Source organism: Sorex fumeus, unplaced genomic scaffold, assembly GCF_029834395.1.
Source record: "Sorex fumeus unplaced genomic scaffold, SorFum_2.1 ptg000033l, whole genome shotgun sequence".
Taxonomy (NCBI): domain Eukaryota; kingdom Metazoa; phylum Chordata; class Mammalia; order Eulipotyphla; family Soricidae; genus Sorex; species Sorex fumeus.
Genome location: NW_026606090.1, coordinates 19,999,223 through 20,022,623, shown reverse-complemented (window position 1 = coordinate 20,022,623; position 23,401 = coordinate 19,999,223). Strand labels below are relative to the sequence as shown.

At 37.7% G+C, this 23,401-nt stretch overlaps 1 protein-coding gene across 1 annotated transcript in view; it reads right to left on the bottom strand.

The window, feature by feature from the left end:
• The window catches only part of ADAM2 (ADAM metallopeptidase domain 2), an 89,724-nt gene extending 74,797 nt beyond the window's left edge, over window positions 1–14,927 (bottom strand). The window contains exons 1-3 of the mRNA XM_056116659.1: window positions 14,886–14,927; window positions 10,036–10,091; window positions 3,846–3,924 (exon numbers count right to left, since the gene is read on the bottom strand). Coding sequence (XP_055972634.1) covers window positions 3,846–3,924; window positions 10,036–10,091; window positions 14,886–14,927 — 177 coding nt within the window. The remainder of the gene's footprint in view (window positions 1–3,845; window positions 3,925–10,035; window positions 10,092–14,885) is intronic.
• Between the last annotated feature and the right edge of the window lie 8,474 nt (window positions 14,928–23,401).

Below are 23,401 nucleotides of genomic sequence, written 5' to 3'. Positions count from 1 at the left end.
TACAAAATAATGCATAAAGAGAAGAGAGAATGGAATAAATAATAGCTAACTTTTCCCAATAAATAATAGAAAGAAAATTATGCTTACTTAAGTAATTGGGAAAAATTTATCCTTTCACCAAAGTTACTGCCCATAATGTTGGGCAGGGCAAAACAGGTGATAATATTCTAATAGAAAATATAAGCCTACTGACCATAGATTCAAAATATCTACAAATGGAGAAAGTATATATTGGATACTCCAAATGTATGATTTTTGGGGAATAATATGTTAGCTTACATATGAACTGAAAACAAAGAGAAAAATCTCAAGTAACCAAGTATTATAGGAAGAATTGAAAAGGGGCCTTTGTCTATATCCAAACACAGGAAAGTAAAGTTTATAAACTGGTTCTTGTCCAGTCAAATTTATAAAATAAAGGATAATTTTCTTTAATAATAAGAATAACAGTTTGGGAAGAAATGATTAATATTATCTACATAGTATATTTGAAATTGTTAATGTAGATTACTCAATATACTAATAGGAACTATAGTTTTCATGCAGTGGATTATTTCACAAGGAATTATTTATTTTTTGAATTATTTCTTATTTCTCCTTTTGAGCAAAATAGCAACCCAGAGCAGCAGAATTCTGAATGTGGAGAACAGTATTAGTGATCTTGAAGACAAAATACAACTCATCAAAAATGAGAAGAAAAAGACAGAAGAGAACATCCACAAACTAATAGTCAGCAGCAAGAGAAATAACCTCCAATTATAGAAAGATCAAAAAAGAAGGGAAAAGAAGGGGAAGAACAATTCCATAAGGGATCATAGCTCAGAATATTCCTAGTTTCTGTAGAGAGAGATTTCTGCACAGATTCAAGAGACCCAAAGAGGGCCCAATAAAAATAAAATATACATAAAAAATTACAAAATAAGCCACATCTAGACAATTGAAATAAAAAATTACAAGAACCCAAGACAGAGACATACTACCTAAAAGTGTTGAGAGAAGAAAAACCTCAAATATAAAGGAAATAACAAAAATTACAACATATATCCCAACTGAAACTTTAAACCAAGAAGAGTGAAATGACATATTCAAAGTACAGAATTAAAAAAAAATAATACTTTCAATCCAGAGTACACTATCCTGCAAAAATGTCATTGATATTTAAGGCACCAAAAAGAGTTAGTGACATTTGCTTGTACAGCTAAACTGAAACTGCATAATTACTGAAAGTTGGCCTATAAAATGCAAATGACTGTCAAAAACAGCTAAACCCTCCACTCAGAAAAGTGGCAACACAGCCCATTTATATCAATAATTTCCCAATGTCAATGGACTAAATTCTCCATTAGAATCACATTGTCTTGACAGATCAGGAAATAAAATCCACTATTTAGAGTTTACAGAAAACACATACAAATTTATAGAACAAACATAGACTCAGAGTGAAAGATAGGAAAAAAGTCATAAAACTAACAGTAAACCAAAAAAAAAAAAGATGGTCCAGGGCAGCCATACTTATAGTACTTATATTAGAACAAATAGCATATAAACTAAGAAAATAGCTAGACATAAAGATGTACAGAATAGATTGGCAAGCACCAACTCAATAACTTATATGGAACAGAATGAAGGGTCAGCAAAGTAATAAAAATAAGTCTGCTCATAGCACAGTGGTAGGGCGTTTGCCTTGCACACAGCCAACATGGCCCACCCGAGTTCTATTCCTCGGCCCCTCTCGGAGAGCCCGGCAAGCTACTGAGAGTATTCGATATGCCAAACACAGTAACAACAAAGTCTCCAATGGAGACGTTACTGGGCCCGCTCAGAGCAAATCAATGATCAACGAGAGGGCCTCTACTATTTACTATTTTTACTATAGACCTAAAAAAAAGAAACAGTGATGGAAATGCAGTAACAGTGGGAGATTTCAACATTCCACTTTCATTTGCCATTGGACAGATCAACCAGATAGAATATCGATAAAGATATTAGAGCCCCAAATTAAGAGTTAGTGTAACTGGGATTAATTAACACATACTGGGATATCCACCCTCAAAAGCTGAATACACATTCTTCTCTTGTGCAGCTAGGTCATTTTCCCGGTTAGATGACATATGAGGGTTTAACTAGAACATACATAAAATTACAAATATAAGCCAATTATCTTCTCCAATTACAATGCCATAATGGCAGAAACAAACCATGAAAACAATATGGGAAAAACTCCAAGTAGAGGCTGAAATAAACACTGGTAAACAATTAAATCAACCAGGAAATCAAGGAGTAAATAAAAAGATACCTGGAAACTAACAAGAATGGAGAAATAAGTTATAATCTGTGGGACACAGTAAAAGCTATACTAGGGGGGAGAATTCAGCAATACAGACCTAGCCTAGGAAAAGAGGAAAAGCTCAAATTAATAAGCTAAGCACACATTTTTAATGGAGAAACAAAAAGCAGTTAAAAAGCATTAAAAAAAAAGAAGTAAAAACGAAAGTAAAAATGCAGTTTTAAAAAAGCAGTTAAAAAATCAGTTAAAAAAGGAAAATGGGCACTAGTGGAGGGATAGGCATTTGTAAGTCTGTAACTGTACCTCATGATGTCTCACTATTAAAAATTAAAAAAAAAAACTAAAGTAGAAATCAGTGGTGTGGAAACCAAGAGAGCGGTACAGAGTCAGTGAAATCAGGAGCTGGTTCTTAGAATAAACAAACCTTTATTTAGACTCATGAGGAAAGAAATAAAATGCCTAAATAAATTTGATCAGAGAGCAGAGGAGAAATCATAACAGACCCTTCCAAACATTAAAGATATCACAAGAGTAACTATAAACAACTCTACTAGATTAAGTTGTTGTCTCCAATTTTCTTTTTCTGCCTGTCTATTTGTCTGTTTGTCTGTCTGCCTGATTGCCTCTTCTCTTTCTCTCTCTCTCTCGCTCTCTCTCTCTCTCACACACACACACACACACCTACACAAATACCACATTGCATATTCATATATTTATAACTGTCATAAAGTTGTCTGAGAGTATTGTATTATTTATATTTTTGTACAAAATAGTTTATAGATGATAATATATTATTTGCTTAGTTTGTTGGGCAAAATTAAAGCAACCAACATATGTATGATTTTTCTCTACTAAAAGCTTAACCTTATAAAATGCTTTAATTTCAAAGTACCAGCAGATTCACTGCATAGAATTTAAGAATACAAACTACAAACAAAATTTAAAAACCCAGCTGCTGGTAGGGCAAAGAAAAGTTAAGGAAAAGAACATTTTAAGAATGGATAACTCCAAAATTTATACTCCTTCATTATTTCATAAAATTAAACATAATTAAATGAAACTCCAAATATTCCAAATGTGAGAAAAATACAACATACTTCAGAATGTGCATTAAATTCCACTGCAGTTTTTTTTTGTACAATTGTTAACTGTGGACATATTGCAGACAAGAATAAATTCTTATTTTCCTAAATTTGATAACCCTCATTCAAGAAAAGTTTTTTCATTTTGAGATTTTCATATTATCAACCCTATTGCCAGAGATGAAAAATTACATAACCCTACATCATGTAATATACAGCTCAAAAATCATGGTCATTTTGATTATTTATAAGAGGAGTAATTCAAGAGAAATCTTGAGTTTGGTTAATTTAAGATATATATTTATAACATGTATAAATTATATATAAATATATATGTATCACTTATAATATTATATTGTATCATAATCATATATAATATTACTGTAATCATTTGTGCACTCTAGCAATATGTATATACAAAAAGTTGCTCACAGAAACTCACAAGACAAAGGTAACAGATAAGATGAAAATCATACCTGAAAGTTTTGTTCAAGAGGTGTCATACTTTGTGTACCATTATAACTGTAAACTCTAAAATTATGAGGCAAAAATGTTCTGTAAAAATAAATTTAAAATAATTATTGACTCATTTCCAAATATGTTGAAATCTTTTATTACTGATAAGTTGGAAAGTAGAGATGGAATCTGAAGACATGATATTGTTCTACTTTGACTCAAAAACCCTAGTTTTTGAGATTTTTAAAAATACTTCTAGTCCTTTAAAGTTTTTAAAACTGGTGGAGTTTATGGGCCACACCGGGAGTTCTCAAGACTTGCTTCTGGCTCTGTATCAAGTGGAGCTCCAGGGACCTTATGGAATTCTATGGATCTAATCTGGACCTGTGAAAGGCTAGCACCCTACCAGCTCCAGTGTGTATCTAGCTTACTCAAGGTTTTGTTGCTTTTGATCTCATCCAGTAGTGCTCAGGGCTTACTCCAGGATCCGTGGTCCAGAGATCATTTGGGGTGCGAAGATCAACTGGGGTTGGCCCCATGCAAGGCAAGCATCCTACCCATATTTCTCTAGCTCTGTCTCTCTCAGTAAAATCCTAATGAATCAAATTCAGCAATACGCCCTAAAGTTCAGAAGGACCATTTGATGGTGGAATTATAGTTGAAATTTGGAGGTGAGAAGAATATTATTATACACAAAGGAAATATTTATCTTAACTTTTGAAATTCTATAATTTTGTTATCATGAGATTCCCAAATCCATTTTGTCTACTGCTCCACTTTTGAAGTATTTCTTCCCTCAGCAGTCCACTGCAGTTCTGCCTTCATTAAACAAACAAAAAGTGCCTCCCAATCACACCAAAGGCTATCACAACTCTCCAAATGGACTGCTCTAGTAATCCCAAAGGCTATGCCAACCATCTGAAAGACTTTTGTAAACAAAGATAAATAAATATCAAGGGCAAAAGATAGAACATGTGAAATAATTATTAGAGCCATCTTTCTTTTTGCCAACATAAAACTATTACCTCCTCCAAAAATCAATACAGGGTCAATGTGAAAAATCTGCAAGACAATCATATAAGGAATGGGAAAAATATATGAATATTTACATACACACACACATATATATATATATGTTTATATATATATATATAAACCTTATACCAGATAAAATATTTTATGTGGTGAAAAAGGATCCTTCACTGTTGATAGAACATTTCCATTTAACATCTATGGGAAGTAGTATGGATAGTCCTCTAAAAAGTAACAACAGAACATAGAACTTTAATATTATCCAGCAAGTCTACTTCGTGGAATAGAAAACCAAAATATAAAAAAAGTAATTAAAAAGGCTGGGGACTGGGTAATAGTACCGTTAGTAGTGCACTTGTCTTGCATTGTGGCCCATCTGAGTTTGGTCCCTGGCATTCCATATGTAGCCAGGAGTGATCTTTGAGCACAGATCAATAAGTTGGCACAGCTGGGCATTGTCCCCAAAACAAAATAAAACAAAGATATTGTTTATTGAAGCTCTTAGTTCAATCCCAAGGTATGGAAACAATCTGATTGGAAAATGACTACTTTGTTTTGGATAAATAAGTGTGGTATTATAGATGCACAAATAATTAGCAGTTCTAAGAAAAATATGAATCATGCATTTAGTTGCAGTGTTGCAACTGGTGGGTACAATACAAAGAGGATGAGTAACAGGTGATCTCTGCTCTCTGTGGAAAATAGGCACAAAACAAGGGAGTAGAGCCATTACACAATAATAAGCCTTTGGCTTTGGATTACACAATCTATTAACTAGCTATTGGGAGGGGTGGAGGAACAAAGATCAGACTAGAGCTGACATAGGCATGGGCTGGGGAAGGGAAATGCCCTCACCTGGCCACTGAGCAGCTGCTGGAGATACTGGAGCTGGTGACTGCATATACCATCACCTTCCCAGGCTGGCTGGAGCCTCAGGAAAGGTTTTCCATGGTATTATAAACAAGTAGTTGTAGATAAAAGACACCATGGGAGGTGATAGATGTAAATCACAAGGGCTTTCCACCTCAGGCTGACCCAGGAAGAGTCAAAACACACTTACTGAGAGTAGTCCTGGGACCCAGTGTCTAAAACACCAAAGCATTAGGAATAATGTAAAAATAAAGGAACTCAGCCTTTTCAACAAAGGACGACAAAAATCCAGGTTGATTTCCAACTACTTCAGATTTTTTTAACCTGCATGAGGAAGATTTTAGAACAGTCCTATAATGTTTTGAAAAGGCATTTTAATAGCAAATCAACAAACTCGAAGAGATCCTGATGGTAAACACAAGAAAATGCAAAAAGAAAGAAAGAAACTAAAAAATGCAAGAGAAAGAATACAGAACACTTAGAAGATCAGATGGGACTTAAAATTGAATCAGTGATATACTATATGTTGGCTGCTTGCAAGGCAAACACCCTATCCACTGTGCTATCGCTCCCAGTAAGTTACCGAGAGTATCTCGCCCGCACAGCAGAGCCTGGCAAGCTACCCGTGACGTATTCAATATGCCAAACACAGTAACAACAAGTCTCATGATGGAGATGTTACTGGGCCTGATCGAGCAAATTGATGAACAATGGGAGGACTGTGACCGTGACCATGATATACTATATAGCTCAAAGATGGTATATATAGCTACTTTAATAAAGAAGAGGTAAAAAAAATGACTGAGAAAAAACTGCTATATACTGTGACCATACTAGGCTGAAAAAAATCTCAAGGTAATAAAAGAAATACCTCAAGATAACAGGAACCTCAGAAGGAGAAGAAGGAAGGAGAGTGGCTGAGAAGAATGACTGGGAAGAAATTATAGCTGAAATGTGAATGTGGTGAAAATGTAGTACCTGTTGGTGGAAATGACATCTGTTTCAACCTCTAGAAAGCAGTATGGATAGTCCCCCCAAAAATGAGACTTGAAGTTCTGTATTATCCAGAAGTCTCACTTCTTGGACTCTAACACCAAAACATGAAATCAAGGAAATATATACTATAATCAATGTATACTATAATAAATATATACTATAATCACACCCACCAACTGGCCCCCTGGCGCCGTGTAATCCCATCAGCGGCCAAGACTCTGAGACTATAAAAACCAGCTCCCGGAGGAGAAGAGCGCAGTCTCCTGCCCCCACGCCTGGCTATTCCTCGCCGGGGCCCCTTGGAGGGGAGCGGGTTGAGCTTTCCTCCCCGCCCTGGCCAAGGCCCCAGCAGCCGAAGACCTCCAGGACCAGCCACCACCATGCTGAGACCACTCTCCACACACCTGAAGGTACCGGCAGAAGGACAAAGCCACATGGGTTCTGGGGCCGAGATCTCCAAGCCTACTCAGATTGGAGTCGAGCATCCTCCATCCAGATCCTCCAAATTCCAGTAGACGGGGGTCACACCCACCAACTGGCCCCCTGGCGCCGTGTAATCCCATCAGCAGCCAAGACTCTAAGACCATAAAAACCAGCTCCCAGAACCGACATCTTATTATGACATCTCATTCCTACTTTGACAAACTGGCAGGCTACCGAATATAGCCTGCCCACATGGCAGAGTCTGGCAAACTCCCCGTGGCGTACCCAATATGCCAAATACCAGTAACAATGATAAGTCTCATTCTCCAAAAGAGCCTTGAATATAACCTCAGGGCCAGGATGAAGGAGACGTTACTGGGGCCTGCTCGAGGTAATCGACGAACAACAGGATGATTTGTGATTTTGTGATTTGTGATCAATGAAAAAGACCCTTGGCCTTGGATCACAAAGTTTATGAACAAGCTATGAGGGAGGGTGGAGGACGATCGGACTGGAGCCGACAGTCAGGGTCAGTGGTGGAAGGTCATGGACACTTTGGTGGTGGTAGGGTGCAGAAAATTTGAACATTACCATAAATTTTAACACTATTGCAACTGTTTTATTCAAACTAAAATAGAATAAACTGCATTGTAAATATAAGTAAATTGAAATCTACACGTCTGACTTGTAAATTCTACTTATGAATATTTTATTTTTTACAATATTTAAAATTTTAGAATTTACATTATTGCATTTAGTATAGAACTGTTAATATTGACAAAGTATACTTTACATATTTCAAATACATATTAAGAATTCTCTCTATTCTATCTTATATGCTAAAAGTTATTTAGCCTTAATCATTGGCTCACTTTCAGACCTGTCAATTGACAAGTCAAAATAACTGTGATTCTATCTGAATATCCCTTAATTATTTATTACAAAAATTATTTTACTTCAGAAGGAAGCAATTTTGAGTCATATTTGGATTACTTCATTTAAGCTTCAAAAACTTCCACTCATTCATTTATACATATATATATATATATATATATATATATATATATATATATATATATGGGCTGGAGCGATAGCACAGCGGGTAGGGCGTTTGCCTTGCACACAGCCAATATGGCCAACCCAAGTTTGATTCCTCCGCCCCTCTCGGAGAGCCTGGCAAGCTACCGAGAGTATCTCGCCCACACAGCAAAGCCTGGCAAGCTCCCTGTGACGTATTCGATATGCCAAGCACAGTAACAAGTCTCACAATGTTACTGAGCCCGGTCAAGCAAATCGATGAATAATGGGAAGACAGTGATACAGTGATATATATATATATATATATATATAGTGATGTATATATATATATACATGTGTGTATACACACTATATATATACACATTATGTAGTTTATATATAATGCACCATTTGCAAACAGTATTGCAACTTTGAATTCTGTAGCACTGTAGCACTATACTCCCTTGTTCATCGATTTGCCCAAGTGGGCAGCAGTAACATCTCCATTGTGAGACTTGTTTTTACTGTTTTTGGCATATCGAATATGCCATGGGGAGCTTGCCAGGCCCTGCCCTGTGAACGGAATACTCTCGGTATCTTGCTGGGCAATCCAAGAGGGATGAAGGAATTGAACCCAGGTCGGCTGCTTGCAAGGCGAACGCTCTACCCACTGTGCTATTGTTCTGTCCAACTTTGAATTCTATAAATGATAAAAGTAATTTTGGTGAGAGCAGGAAATCTCCCAAGTGGTTTTCAGGGGACCCAGAGGTTATTCCTAGTGTTTTCAAGTGAAAGAATTTAGAGGCTATGATGCTGCCTCGATGCTGGAGCAATGGCACAGAGGGACATTTGCCTTGCATGAGGATGAACAGCAGACCTGGCCGACCCAGGTTCGATTCCTCCGCCCCTCTCGGAGAGTCCGGCAAACTACCGAGAGTGTCTCGCCCATCTGACAAAGCCTGACAAGCTACCCATGATGTATTCAATATGCCAAACACAGTAACAAGAGTCACAATGGAGACGCTACTGGACCTGCTAGAGAAAATCGATGAACAACGGGAGGACAGAGCTACTGTGACAGTGATGCTGCCTCAGTTCTGCACTGCTAAGGTCCATAAAGATTATCTTGCCAGTGCTTAGGGGACTCTAGGGCTACATTCATCAGTACATTGAGGCAAAGTTCACCAGGGATCAAATTTGGATAATTGTAACTACTTAGTAAATAATTCGGATAAAAAATAGATGTAGTTTTATTTTGTGAATTTATTGATTTTATAGCTAAATATATCATTTTTAAAATGCTATTATTACCATTTAATAAAGGATAATAACCACTCTGGCTTTTTCATTATCCTTAATATTATCTACTTGTTTTTTTCCAAAATCCTTTAGCTGTCAGTGATATTCAATATAAGTAATTACAATTACATTGTGTCCTTATTATATTCTGGCATAATATACAAATTATTTAAAAATTATCAGTACTCAATTAACATTAAAATCAGCATACTTTCAGATATAATTATACATGAAGTAACTTTAAACTGCATTCATATTTGATTAATATAAATTTATTATCTAAGTACATTCCTTATGAAATCATGATTATTAAGTAGAAATCTAGTTCTAAAGGAAAAGAGGAAAATGAATTCTCAGATTATGAATTCAAGCAATTCAAGTCACTTGCTTTGCAAGTAGCCAGCCTAAATTTATTCTCAACTTGACATAAAAAGTCTTGAACACAGCTGGATATGATCCATATCTTAGCCCCAACACCCTGCCCCTCCAAAATAAAACAGTAACTATATTTAAAGTAACAATATTATGAATAAAGTTATGACTAGAATAAAATTAATAAAACAAATCACCTACCTTTGCACTAGATTGATTGTATATTCTTTTCCATCAATTGTAATTCTGTAGGACAGCTTAAAGTAGATTTAAGGACAAAATATAAGAAAAATATTACAAGACAAAAAATATTGTTTATCAATGGCAGCTATGTTCTAAGGAACACATGATTTAGTAATGACTTTAACATAACATATTGTCTTTGTATAGTTACTGAGATCAGGAGGTGATATGAACAAATGATCAATTTAGCATTTATAAGTTACCAGGGCAACATTAGATCTTTAACTATTGGATCTTGCAATTCATGAGTATGGAATACATTTGATTTATTTAGGAATTTTGTTTCCTTTGGTCTTGTTGTCTTCAGTAAAAAAGGTTTGTGTATCTTTATTAGATTTATTTATATGTTTACCTAATATACTACAAATGTTATCTTTCAAATATATAATTTTATATTTTCAAAATTGAAATAAGCCAGCTTTGTATTTTGATCTGTCTTCCAGAGAACTGACTATATTCTAATTTTTATATTCTGTAGTTTCGGAAATCCCAGCAAGCTACCGACAGTATTCCGCCCTCACGGCAAAGCCTGGAAAGCTCCTTGGGGCATATTCGAAAGTTACTTATACATGAAGTAACTTTAAACTACATTCATATTTTATTAATGCAAAAACAGTAACAAGTCTCACAATAGAGATGTTACTGGTACCCGCTCGAGCAAATCGATGAACAATGGGAGGACAGTGCTACAGTGCTATTTTGAATTATATCTTAAATTCAATTGTTTCATCTACAATTATTATCCTATGCATCACAAAAATAATGTACTATGAATTCCTTCCATTTATTATGATCATTCTTTATTTCTTAACTATCATGAGTAGTATTCTTATTAAATAAAAATAGTATTAGTGGGAATTCTTCTTTTTCTTGATCTCAGGAGGAAATTTTTCAGTATTTCAACTTTATACATGATATACTTATAGATGATGTATACAACAACATTTGAATTTCTATACATATCATGATAGCCTTTCTTTACAGGGGGTGTGAGGAAAGTGTTTGGGCCTCCCCTGGCAGCTCACTTGGTTCCTGCTCTGTGTTCAGGATTACCTGGTGAGGCTACCAGGACCTTCTCAGATGCAAAGATTGAACCCGAGCCATTTGCAGGGCAGCTCCTGACCCGCTGGAGTTCTCTCCAGCCCCGTCATGGTAGTGTTTATTAGTGTATGTTATCTTTTATATATTAGGATAAATAATAGCACTGTAGCACTGTCCTCCCATTGTTCATTGATTTGCTCGAGTGGGCACCAGTAACGTCTCTGTTGTGAGACTTGTTACTGTTTTTGGTATATCTAACACGCCATGGGGAGCTTGCCAGGCTCTGCTGTTTGGGTGGGGTACTCTCGGTAGCTTGCCAGGCTCTCCAAGAGGAAAGGATAAATAGACATTAAATAAAATTACATAAAATACCTCCAATGTTTATTTTGTAATGTAAAATATTACAAGAATCTACTCATCATTCTTACAAATACGTTTATATTTGCAGTAACGTATTTCAGTGTGATTTTATTTTGCAGAGCTTTTAACTATATTTCTTGTTGTTTGTTTTTTGGACACTACCCGGAACGCACAGGGGCTCTTTGTGGCCCTGCAGTCACCCCTGCTGGTGCTCAGGGGACCATATAGGATGCCAACAAGCAAAGTCAGGTTCCACATCTTCCCCTCTCCCCCACTTAATCCACCTTCTTCCCACCACTTGGCAACCTCAGTTCTATTTCCCAAATTTAAAGACTTGCCATCAGATGCTCTACATTTCAGATTTTTAAAATTATTCAGATATATTATTCATTGCTAACATAATTTATAGCTTTATTTTTAATCATACCTGTGTAGTATTTTTGACAAAACAAAATTATCCTAAATAGATTTTTATCTTCTAAATAATATTTGCTTGCAACATATTGGAGAAAGGTACATATATTTTTATGCTTACGGTCTTTTATATCAGTATACATATATTCATACTATCATGTATATAAACATATATATTTATGTGTATATATAAGTCTGTATGTTTCTTATTTTTGTTCATTTAGTCTCATATTTTTGTTCTCTTCTTTTATTCCTTTCCCTTATCTTTTTCCAAAAGTATAATATCCATTATAACACTGGAGAAAACAATACCATAATAGTCATTAATCTTTCACTAGTAATATTCAAAGAAATTTTTATATATCCTATTACTTTTATTATTAGATATGAAATGTGGCATAGATTTAAAAGTCATTAGATTACTCTGCTTTTTAAAATATTGAACTTTGATATATCTAGTTCCAATGTTCTGTGTATATTCATTTCTTCATTTAATTTCATAAAATAGCTATGTCATTAATAAATCAAAATTCAATTATTTTAATATGAATGTAAATTTTGTTTTTTCATTAGTTATTTTTACAAATTTATTTTTGATCATATTTTTAATTTATGAAATATATTAAGTAAACTTTGCTCGAGCGGGCCCAGTAACGTCTCCACTGGAGACTTTGTTGTTACTGGGCTGGAGCGATAGCTCAACGGGTAGGGCGTTCGCCTTACACGCGGCCAACATGGCCGACCCGAGTTCGATTCCTCCACCCCTCTCGGAGAGCCCGGCAAGCTACCGAGAGTATTTGATATGCCAGACACAGTAACAACAAAGTCTCCAATGGAGACGTTACTGGGCCCGCTCGAGCAAATCGACGATCAACGGGAGGGCCTTTACCTTTACCTTTATTAAGTAAACTTAGGGTTCAAGTTTTCTTTTAAAACCTTAAATTATTTTTGGTATCATTATTTTATCGATTTCATAATATCTCTTATATATGTCTCTTCACTGAAATAGGTTTCCCAAGTCATAATTATAATATTATATTCTTTATACGTGAATTCATTTATTTATAAAATCATTAGGCTATGTTTTTTAATTTTAGTTATATTTGCCCTTATTAAAGAGAGGGAATTTTTTTTTCTTTTTGGGTCACACATAGCAATGCTCAGGGATTACTCCTGGCTCTGCACTCAGGAATTAATCCTGGTGGTGCTCAGGGGATCATACGGGATGCTGGGAATCGAACCTGGGTCAGCGGCATGCAAGGCAAACGCCCTAACCACTGTGCTATTGCTCCAGGCCCAAAGAGAGGAAAAATTTTAAGTAAAAGTTCAAATTATTTAAAATCTTATACAGTTTCTTATTCCCTTGTTGTTCATAAGTTTTAAAAATTACTTTTATAAAATAATTTTATTGAAGTAATAATGCCTTATAACATGTTTTGGGTATACATCCTTATACACATCCTTTAAATTGCTTATCTTCACATTTTAAAAACTTTTTGGCAACACATTTTTTCACTGGAGTATTCATTTTACAGTTTTGTATCATTGTCCATGTTATTCAAATAATAATTTTGTTTTTACTTTTTATCATTTTCTTAAAGACCATTTTTGCTAATGGCTACAAAATCTAACTGCTGCTTACTTACATGTGATTTTTTCCCGTATTTTTGTGCCCAACCTTATTTTCCTTGTGATTTAGCTGTTTCTCATATAGTTTTATTTTATTTAATTATTTTGGTTGGGGGACACACACTGCTCTGCTCAGGGATTAATCCTGCCTCTGTACTCAAGGATCACTCCTGATGGGCTCTGGGAACCATATGGAGAATAGGGGATTGAACTGGGCTCAGCTACATGCAGGTCAAATACCTTGCCTGCTGGATTGTCTCTCTGGCCCTCATATAGCTATATTTTTAAATCCACCTGAAAATTATTAATTATTGATAGCTTGTATTAAAATTTTACTTGTTGATTCTGTTTTATTTTGATTCCCTAGTGGACATAAACTTACATCTCATTCTAATATTTTATTAGTCACGGTCACGGTCCTCCCATTGTTCATCGATTTGCTCGAGCGGGCCCAGTAACGTATCCTTCATGAGACTTATTGTTACTCTGTTTGGCAAATCATATAAGTCACGGGTAGCTTGCCAGGCTCTGCCGTGCGGGCAAGATACTCTCGGTAGCTTGCCGGGCTCTCCGAGAGGGGTGGAGAAATCGAACTCAGTTTTTATTTTATTAGTAATATATTATTTTATTAGTAATATAATTATATATTTGATTTGTGTTATGTTCACTATGTTTTTATCCAGATCCTGCTTTTGCAGGAATAATTTCTATAAAAATTAAGACAATATATTTTAGAAAACATATCTTATTTAGAACTAACAAGACATTATATTTTAAAAAAACCAACCAAAGTAACATGAACTGAGATGAAATAAGAACACAACAAATGAACAAAATAATAAAGTATTTTCAACTGAAATGCAAAAGTTGTTCCTATAACAGCTCATAATAACATAATCATGTCTTAAAGGAGGCCATCGATTAACAGCAGCACCGCCCAAAAAGTAGTTTGAGCTGTGAAAGAGAGAAATTTTTCTCCGTATATTAGCTCAATTATTTAAAGCCGCTCAAGAGAAAAACAGCCAGTTTTACAAAGATGGGGTTCGAGATTTTGAAAATGAACATCACTACATCATAGTTCTCTGAAACACTGCTTGTCTCCTTTAATCTTCAAAGGTGCTCCCACTTAAGAGAAACTAGATAATAAATGCCCAGCAAACATGCTTATATAATAACGCCAGCTTATGCCTAGGGACAACATGTTCACATGATTTTATTGTGACAAATGTTGGTACTTAATTACTTGTGATTCAACTCCCCCAACTATCGTGGACTGAATTCTCTTTGGTACTGTAATTTGCACACGTAGTCTTTCAGAACCTAGAGGACACAGGACATTTTTTTTTTAGAGTGGTCATTATTACTTCATAGCTTTCTTCATTACTTGCACATCTAAATCCCTCCATCACTCTCCTCTTCCCGTTCCCTTCTTCTCTTTCCCTTCTGCCCTTTCCCTTTCCTTTCCCTCCCTTCCCTCTCCCCCCCCCCCCATTTCCTTCCCCTTCCTTTTCTTCTTCCTTCTCTCCCTCCCTTCCTTCCTTCCTTTGCTCAGGGCTTACTAGGGCTCTGGCAGGACTTTCCCTGCTGGCACTCAGGGGGCTATGGGGAACTGGGGTGGAACCTGAGTTTGCCCTGTGCCTGGCAGATTCCCTACCCTTCCAAACACCGCCACCCCCCTTTCTTTAAGTTGCAAGGCTTTTCAGAGAAATACATGGACCACGTCATGTTGGTACAGTGTCAGACGGTCACCCTGATTCAGGAGGCTCCAGCCATCTCAGCTGCTTTGTGCGGGCCCCACCCCGCGGTGCCCCGAGTCCGGGGTTCTGTCCTGGGTAACCACCGCAGACACTGCCCAGGGACTACGGGGTACCGCGGGGTTGGTGCCAGGCCGGCCTCTGTCTGCCCCCAAAAGCTCAAGAACTTGAAAACAAACACACAGAAACCCCCTAAGTTCAAGCAAGAGACTAGAAGGTTAAACACGCAGTGGGAGGGACAGCAGCTTTACTCCACCTGACTACGGCCCCTTCTTTCACGGGGTCCCCAAGAAGCGGGAACTCCTGCCTAGGAAGTGTGGGTCTCACGAACCGAATCCAAGAGGATGCCTCTCAGGAATATTCTGGGCCCCATTGGAGGATGCCTCTCAAGAATATTCTGGGACCCCAGGAGGATGCCTCTCAGGAATATTCTGGGCCCCCCAGGAAGACACCTCTCAGGAATATTCTGGGACCCCAGGAGGACGCCTCTCAGGAATATTCCAGGACCCCCAGGAAGACACCTCTCAGGAATATTCCGGGCCCCCCAGGAAGAAACCTCTTAGGAATGTTCTGGGACCCCAGGAGGATGCCTCCTGGGAAAATTCTGGGGCCCCCAGGAAGACACCTCTCAGGAATATTCAGGGAACCCAGAAGGACAACTCTCAGGAATATTCTGGGACCCCAGGAGGACGCCTCTCAGGAATATTCCGGGACCCCCAGGAAGACACCTCTCAGGAATATTCTAGGACCCCAGGAGGATGCCTCTCAGGAATATTCTGGGACCCAGAAGGACGCCTCTCAGGAATATTCTGGGACGCCCAGGAGGACGCCTCTCAGGAATATTCTGGGACCCCAGGAGGACGCCTCTCAGGAATATTCTGGGACCCCAGAAGGACGCCTCTCAGGAATATTCTGGGACCCCAGGAGGACGCCTCTCAGGAATATTCCGGGACCCCCAGGAAGACACCTCTCAGGAATATTCTGGGCCCCCTTGGAAGACACCTCTTAGGAATATTCCGGGCCCCCCAGGAAGACACCTCTCTGGAATATCAAAACAAGCTGAGAATTGGCATCTGGGACAAGTGAGAGTAGGATTTTCTTTACGCACTGTAGCCCATATGGAGACAGTCGAAGCCAGTGACCAGAAAGAGAAAAAACAACATTGTGGATGGCTGCCCGCCGCAATAACTGGCAGTTGGCTTGGCTGGAGGACAGTTGGAAGCGCGTGGAGACCGAGTCCCAGGAACCCTCGGGAGAAAGGAACTACCAGGGCACAGAAGGGTCAAAAGGGTCTGTGGGGTCCTGCCGCACGGGACCGCTCATGCCACAGCCACACGGAGTCGCACATGGTCTGCAGGCACTGCAATAAGGGGTCGCGCATGGTCTGCAGGGTACTGCCAGACAGGGCCGCGCATGATCTGCAGGGGACTGTCGCACGGGGCTGGGCATGGTCTGCAGGGCACTGCTGCTCTGAGCCACGCTAGACCCTAATTAATTCCGTGGAGGAGAGCTGGACTCTGTCTGATGATGCTGTTGTGCTTTCAAAGGAGATGTCGCTTATGAAGGGCAGTGCGGAGGAAATACGAACAGGTTCACGCGTATTTCTTACACTTTTAATTGCATTTATACACATACAGACTTCAGATTGTGGGATCACAGGTCAACTATTAGCCAAAGGAGCAAACCAGCATAGTCAGTAGCAAGGTCATGTCAAGAAATAAAGTATAACAATAACGGAAGCTGGAGTAGAGAGAGCCGGGGAGTTGGGGAGCCACTCAGGCGGGCCACAGCATATGGCAGGACAACACTGATTCCTGAGCAAAGAGCTCGGACTACTCCCTGAGCACTTCCAGGAGTGCCCTGTCACTTGATCACTTGGTCACTTGACATTCTGTTACTCATGGATTTGCTCGAGTGAATGCCAGTAACAGTTCCTGTCACAGTGCTAGTGTAGCCCAACGGTGTCTGCTCGCTCCAGGAACAGGAAGAGCCTCAAACATCTTCAGGGTCTTGAAGAAGTCTGGCCATCTCATAGGTGGGCGGCCAGGGGATCTTTTGATATCACATGGAATCCAGTCAACTAGATTCCACGAGTGCTCTGTAAATAAATAAAATACAGAATGACTGAAGCCCCCACAAAGCCTACTGACAAACCTTCCTTCATTGAATGGATTATTTATTTTTAAATAATTTTATTTTTTATTTTATTTTATTTTGCTTTTTGGGTCATACCCAGCGATCCTCAGGGGTTCCTCCTGGCTCTGCACTCAGGAATTACTCCTGGCAGTGCTTGGGGAACTATATGGGAAAGCTGGGGATCGAACCTGGGTTGGCCATGTGCAAGGCAAAAGCCCTACCCACTGTGCTATCACTTCAGCCCCACTCATCTCAAAGGAGTGCTCTTTTGTGGGGGGAGTTCATTTTTGAGAGAACGTTATATTTCATTTTATTTTTACATATTGTCACTATGTACTCTTTATTTTTAAAGTATTTTACTGTGATAATTACAATATACTTTCACGTTGAATAGTAATAGTTTTGGTATTGTCCTTGTTTATTTTAACTAATTTTAACAGTATCTGCTTTTTTCTTTTGCTGTTGAGCAACGTTCATTTAATTTATCCTTGCAGCTATTAAAATCACATTCAGATATTTTATTTCTTATACAGATTATTTAATGTGCAGATGTAGTGATCTCTATTTGGTATACTCCTACAGTGAAGTTACTGCACTTCCAGAGTTTTCCAATACTTGTATCCATACCAGAAAAACAAGAAACTTCTCCATATCTATCTTATACTTATTTTTGTTTTATGTTTATTTTCTTGGTTGATGATCTTCAAGCAATTCTCAGGAGTCCTGGCAGGCACAGCGCAAAGACAGGGTTGGGAGATGTACTGCTCCTTTTTGCACTTAGTACTCATAGATCAGGGCTTTCTCTGGAAATAGCAGGGTAAGCTAAGCATTGCCAGGGTTCAGCTGGTTCTTACTGCATGCAAGGTAGAGCCCTTGATACCTGAGCTATCTCCTCATCCCTGCTGTTATTCTTATGCTATTATTATTATTTGTTGCACACTTGGATGTGTTCAGGGCTTGCTTTTGGGTTTGTGCTGAGATATCACTCATGCTGGACCCAGGGGAACATATTTGGTTCCAGGGATTAAACTTGAATGCGGTCTCTGTAGAAAAGCACCTTGCCCACCCTACTACCTCTCCAGACCAAATTCTGTTCCTCTTTAAAATTTTTTTTTTAAAATGAATTCCCGTGAAATACACAGTTACAAAGGTGTTTAGTTTCTGTCTTACAATGTCTCAACACTCATCTCTTCACCAGTGTACATTTTCTGCCACCAATACCAGCATAGCGGGTAGGGCGTCTGCCTTGCACGCAGCCAACATGGCCGACCGGAGTTTGATTCCTCCGCCCCTCTCGGAGAGCCCGGCAAGCTACCGAGAGTATTCGATATGCCAGACACAGTAACACCAATACCAATGTCCAGAATATTCCTCCCGCTCCTAGTCTGTCATTTGGCAGATACTCTCTCTCTCTCTCTCTCTCTCTCTCTCTCTCTCTCTCTCTCTCCCTTTCTCTCTCTCATTAGGTACTATGACTTGCAATACTGTTACTGAAAGGGTATCATGCATTATCATGCATATCACTTTACCTCATTTCAGCACTCAGTTCTTGTCCAGAAAGATCATTTCCAATTATCATTGTCACGAGTGATTCCTTCTCTGCCCTAACTGCTCCCCTGAACCCCTTCCCCACCATGTTTAGGCAAACTTTCAACTATGGATAAGTCTTTCTGGCCCTCTTTTGGGGGATATTATTCTCATAAGATATATATCACTAATAAGATAAATATTATAAGATATTTATATATATATCTTATAAGATATATCCATATTCTGAAAATGAGTGTCATCATTCTATATCTGTCCCTCTCCTTCTGACTCATTGCACTTAGCATAATATCCTATATTTTTACTTTGTTTTTGAGCCACATCAAGTTGTGCTCATGGGCTATTACTGCCTATGTGATCCAGAAGGACTTCTGACTCTCCTTGAGTCAGTATTGAGTCACACCAATAAATGTGGTGCTGGATATTTAAACTGGAGGTTTAAATTCTTGCATACAAGAACACCTTACCTATTGTACTATCTCTTCATCTCCTCAGCCCTCCTCAATGCAGTTTATAATTTTTATTTCATTTTTATAATTTTTTAAAAAAATTTTATTAGTGAAACACCATAAAGTACAGTTGTAGACTTACAAATTTTTGTGCTTGAGTTTCAGTTATACAGTGATCAAGTACCCATCCCTCCACCAGTGCCTATTCTCCACCACCTTGCATTCTAGTTTTAATTTGTATTTTCATGTTTTTGGATTCACAAAAATAGTTTGATGGTTGGTCTGGAGCAATAAATAGCACAGCGGATAGGGCATTTGCCTTGCAGGTGGACGACCTGGGTTCGATTCCTCCATTCCTCTCAGAGATCCTGGCAAGCTACTGAGAATATCCTGCCCACATGCCAGAGCCTGGCAAGCTCCCTGTGGCATATTCAATGTGCCAAAAACAGTAACAACAGGTCTCACAATGGAGACATTACTGGTGCCCGGTTGAGCATATAGATGAACAATGAGAGAACAGTGCTATAGTGCTACAGTTTGATGGTTTACTTATTCATTCATTTATTTATTTATTTATTTATTTAATTTTTAATTTTTATTTATTGTTAATTGAATCACAGTGAGATTCAGTTACAAAGTTGTTCATGATTAGATTTAAGTCATATAATATTCCAACACACGTCCCTTCACCAGTATGCATTTCCCGCCACTAATGTTCCCAGTTCCCCTCCCCAGCCTTGACAGGCATTTTCCTTCTTCCTCCCTCCCTTTCTCCCTCTCTCTCCCTCTCTTTCTCTCTCTCTCTCTCTCTCTCTCTCTCTCTCTCTCTCTCTCTCTCTCTCTCTTTCTGTCTCTTGCTCTGGCTCTGGCTCAGTTCTGTCTCTGTCTCTCTGTCTCTGTTTCTGTTTCTCTCTCCTTTTGGGCATTGTGGTTTGCAATACAGATACTGAAAGGTTACCATGTATATTCCTTTACCTACTTTCAACATCCAGTTCTTGTCTAAAGTGATAATTTTCAGCTACTCTTGTCATACAGATCCCTTCTCTATCTTAACTGCCCTCCACCTCACACACACTTGTGGCAAGCTTCCAACCTTTTATTATTCGTATTTTCATCTTTTAAAATACACTTTTTATAAATATTTACTTTACCTTTACAGAAATTCTTTGGTAAATGCTTGCATCTTTGGTCTGTTTTTCAGTTGAGTAGATTCATTTCTTATTTATGTATAATCTTGTAATCTGTTCTAGATATGATTACTTTGATGGACTTAGGTTTGAAAATACCTTCTACTCTAATGTTTCCACTAAATGGATTTTAACAAATGTTCATTTAAATTCAGAAATTTAAATTTTTCCAAGTTTCCTTGGATTATTTGGATGTGTTTATTAAAATGTTAAATTTTATCAAATTGCTTTTTTACTCTACAAATTGAGGTTATCATATAAATTTCTTCATTTTTTGTTGATGTGAATTAAAATAGTTTTTTTAAAATTTTTTTTTAACTATTGAGACAAATTTCTATTTCTAGAACCTATTTTTTTTTTCATTTTATTGGTTTTGTTTTGAGGGCCACACCAGGTGGTTCTCTAAGGAATCAAACCCAGGTCTTTCTCAAAAATCGCAGAATTCATTATGCCATGTTAGGGTTACCTAATTCTCAGTGAAGCTTAAGAGCTATTGGAAATATGAGTCATAGGTCTTTCTTTGCCTGGAGATACAGATAATCAAATTAGAATATAGATTATCAAATACTATGTTATTGAATATTTTATTACCTGCTTGTTCTTTTAATAATTTTCACCAACACTATGTATTTCTCTATATAATGTTACTGCTTTATGTTCTATTAATTTGGAATTTATTTGGAACTATAGCACAGTGGATAGGGTGTTTGCCTTGCATGCGGCTGACCTGGGTTTGATTCCTCCATCCCTCTCAGAGAGCCTGGCAAGTTGCCAAGAGTATCCCGCCCACACGACAGAGCCTAGAAAGCTTCCTGTGGCATATTCGATATGCCAAAAAAAGTAACAACAAGTCTCACAATGGAGATGTTACTGGTGCCTGCTTGAGCAAATTGATGAATAACAGGAGGACAGGACAGTTGACAGTGCTATTTATTTTGAAGATCTATTATTTTGTATATACCTGTAAAGTCTCTTGCAACAATGTTTCTACTCTTCTCTTACTGCCCTCCCGTAAAATTAAAAAGGACTCTTGGTTTAGAAAAGTTAAAGCAGCAGACGGAGCTATAAATGATGATTTTTTCCATAATCTTACGGTGACCTTTGGTTCTACTTGTAATTTCTCCTTTTCTAAGGGCGTCTACCCTTCCCTGAGTGGTTTCTTTATACCTTTGTGCTGTTTCATGTCTAGTCACTTAGTAACTTTTTAAAATCTCTTCTTAGCATTTATTACTGAAAAAAAACTATTATTACAGGTTCCTGCCTGCAATATATCCAACCTTGGGACTTCAAACATTTAAATCTTAAAGGTGCATGTGGAGTAGAGAAATGAATGTCCTTTTATAGCAAATCTCACTGGCAAAGAACACATATACTTACATATCTAAGGGAGTAAAATCTCATTTACTGAGTGTTAATGGAGCACAGACAATAGTTTATTTGGGTTGTAAAATGGTCAACTTATAAAGAATAGATTAGATAGTAGACAGAGAAATATGTTTTTTAAAGCTGTTGATTAATTCTTGGTGGAAAAGAAAAGACTCAGGGAAAAGAGGAAAACAAAAACCACAGTATAAAGTTTGCTTCTTTCCTTTGCATGCTGTTGTATTTATTATTAAACAAAATGTTACACCCTATTTATTCTGCCATTCTGTAAGAATCATGTTAGCTTTTAAATATTTTAGAACAAAAGAATAATATCTAGGTTTTTAAAATTTTTTTATTGAATCACCATGATGTATAGTTATAAAGTTGTTAATGATTGAGTTTCAATTATACAATGGTCCAACACCCATTCTTTCAACAGTGCGCAATTTTAGCCACCAATGTCCCAGCTGCCCTCCAGCCTACCTCCCCTGCTCTGCCCCCTGAAGCCTGCCTCTATGACAGACAATTTTCTCCTCTCTTTATCTTTCTTATTTTCCTTTTTGACACAGTGGTTTGCAATACTGTTACTGAAGGAAAGCATGCATTACTTTTCTTCCTTTCAGCATTTAATTTTTGTCCAGAGCAATCATATCTATATATCATTGTCACAGTGGTCATTACTCTGTCATAAGTGCCCTCTCCCTCCCGACTTGTGGAAAGCTTCTTACCATAGACAAGACCTCCTGGTTCTTGATTTTATGTCTTTGGGTATCATTTGCATATGTTGCTGGTCTTTTTTCTATGCCACAAATGAATACAATCATTCCATGTTTGTCCCTCTACCTCTGACTGATTTCATTTAGCATGATACTCTCTATATCCATCCACATATAAGCAAACTACATGACATCATTTTTCCTAACAGATATGTAGTGATCCGTTGTGTAAATGTATCATAACTTCTTTATCCAGTCATCTGTTCTTGGCACGTGGGTTGTTTCCATGTTCTGGATATTGTAAATAGTTCACAATGAACATAGGAGTGCAGATGCCTTTTCTACTGTGTTTTGGGAGCACTAAGGTATAGTTCCAGGTATTGCCCGGTCATATAGGAGCTCAATTTTTAGATTTTCTGAGAAATGTTCAGATTTTTTTTCCAAAAAGACTGAACCAATAAGCATTCCATCAGCAGTGAATGAGAGTCTCTTTCTCTTTGCATCTACACCAGTGCTAGTTGTTCATTTTGATATGTGCCGTTCTCTGTGGCTTGAGATGATATCTCATTGTTGTTTGTATTTTCATGTCCTTAACGATTAGTGTTGTAGAACACTTTTTCATGTGACCCTTGTCCATTTCTTCTTCTTCTTTGAGAAAATTTCTATTCATCTATAATTTGCATTTTTGATGGGGGTTGAATGTTCTTTATATATATATATATATA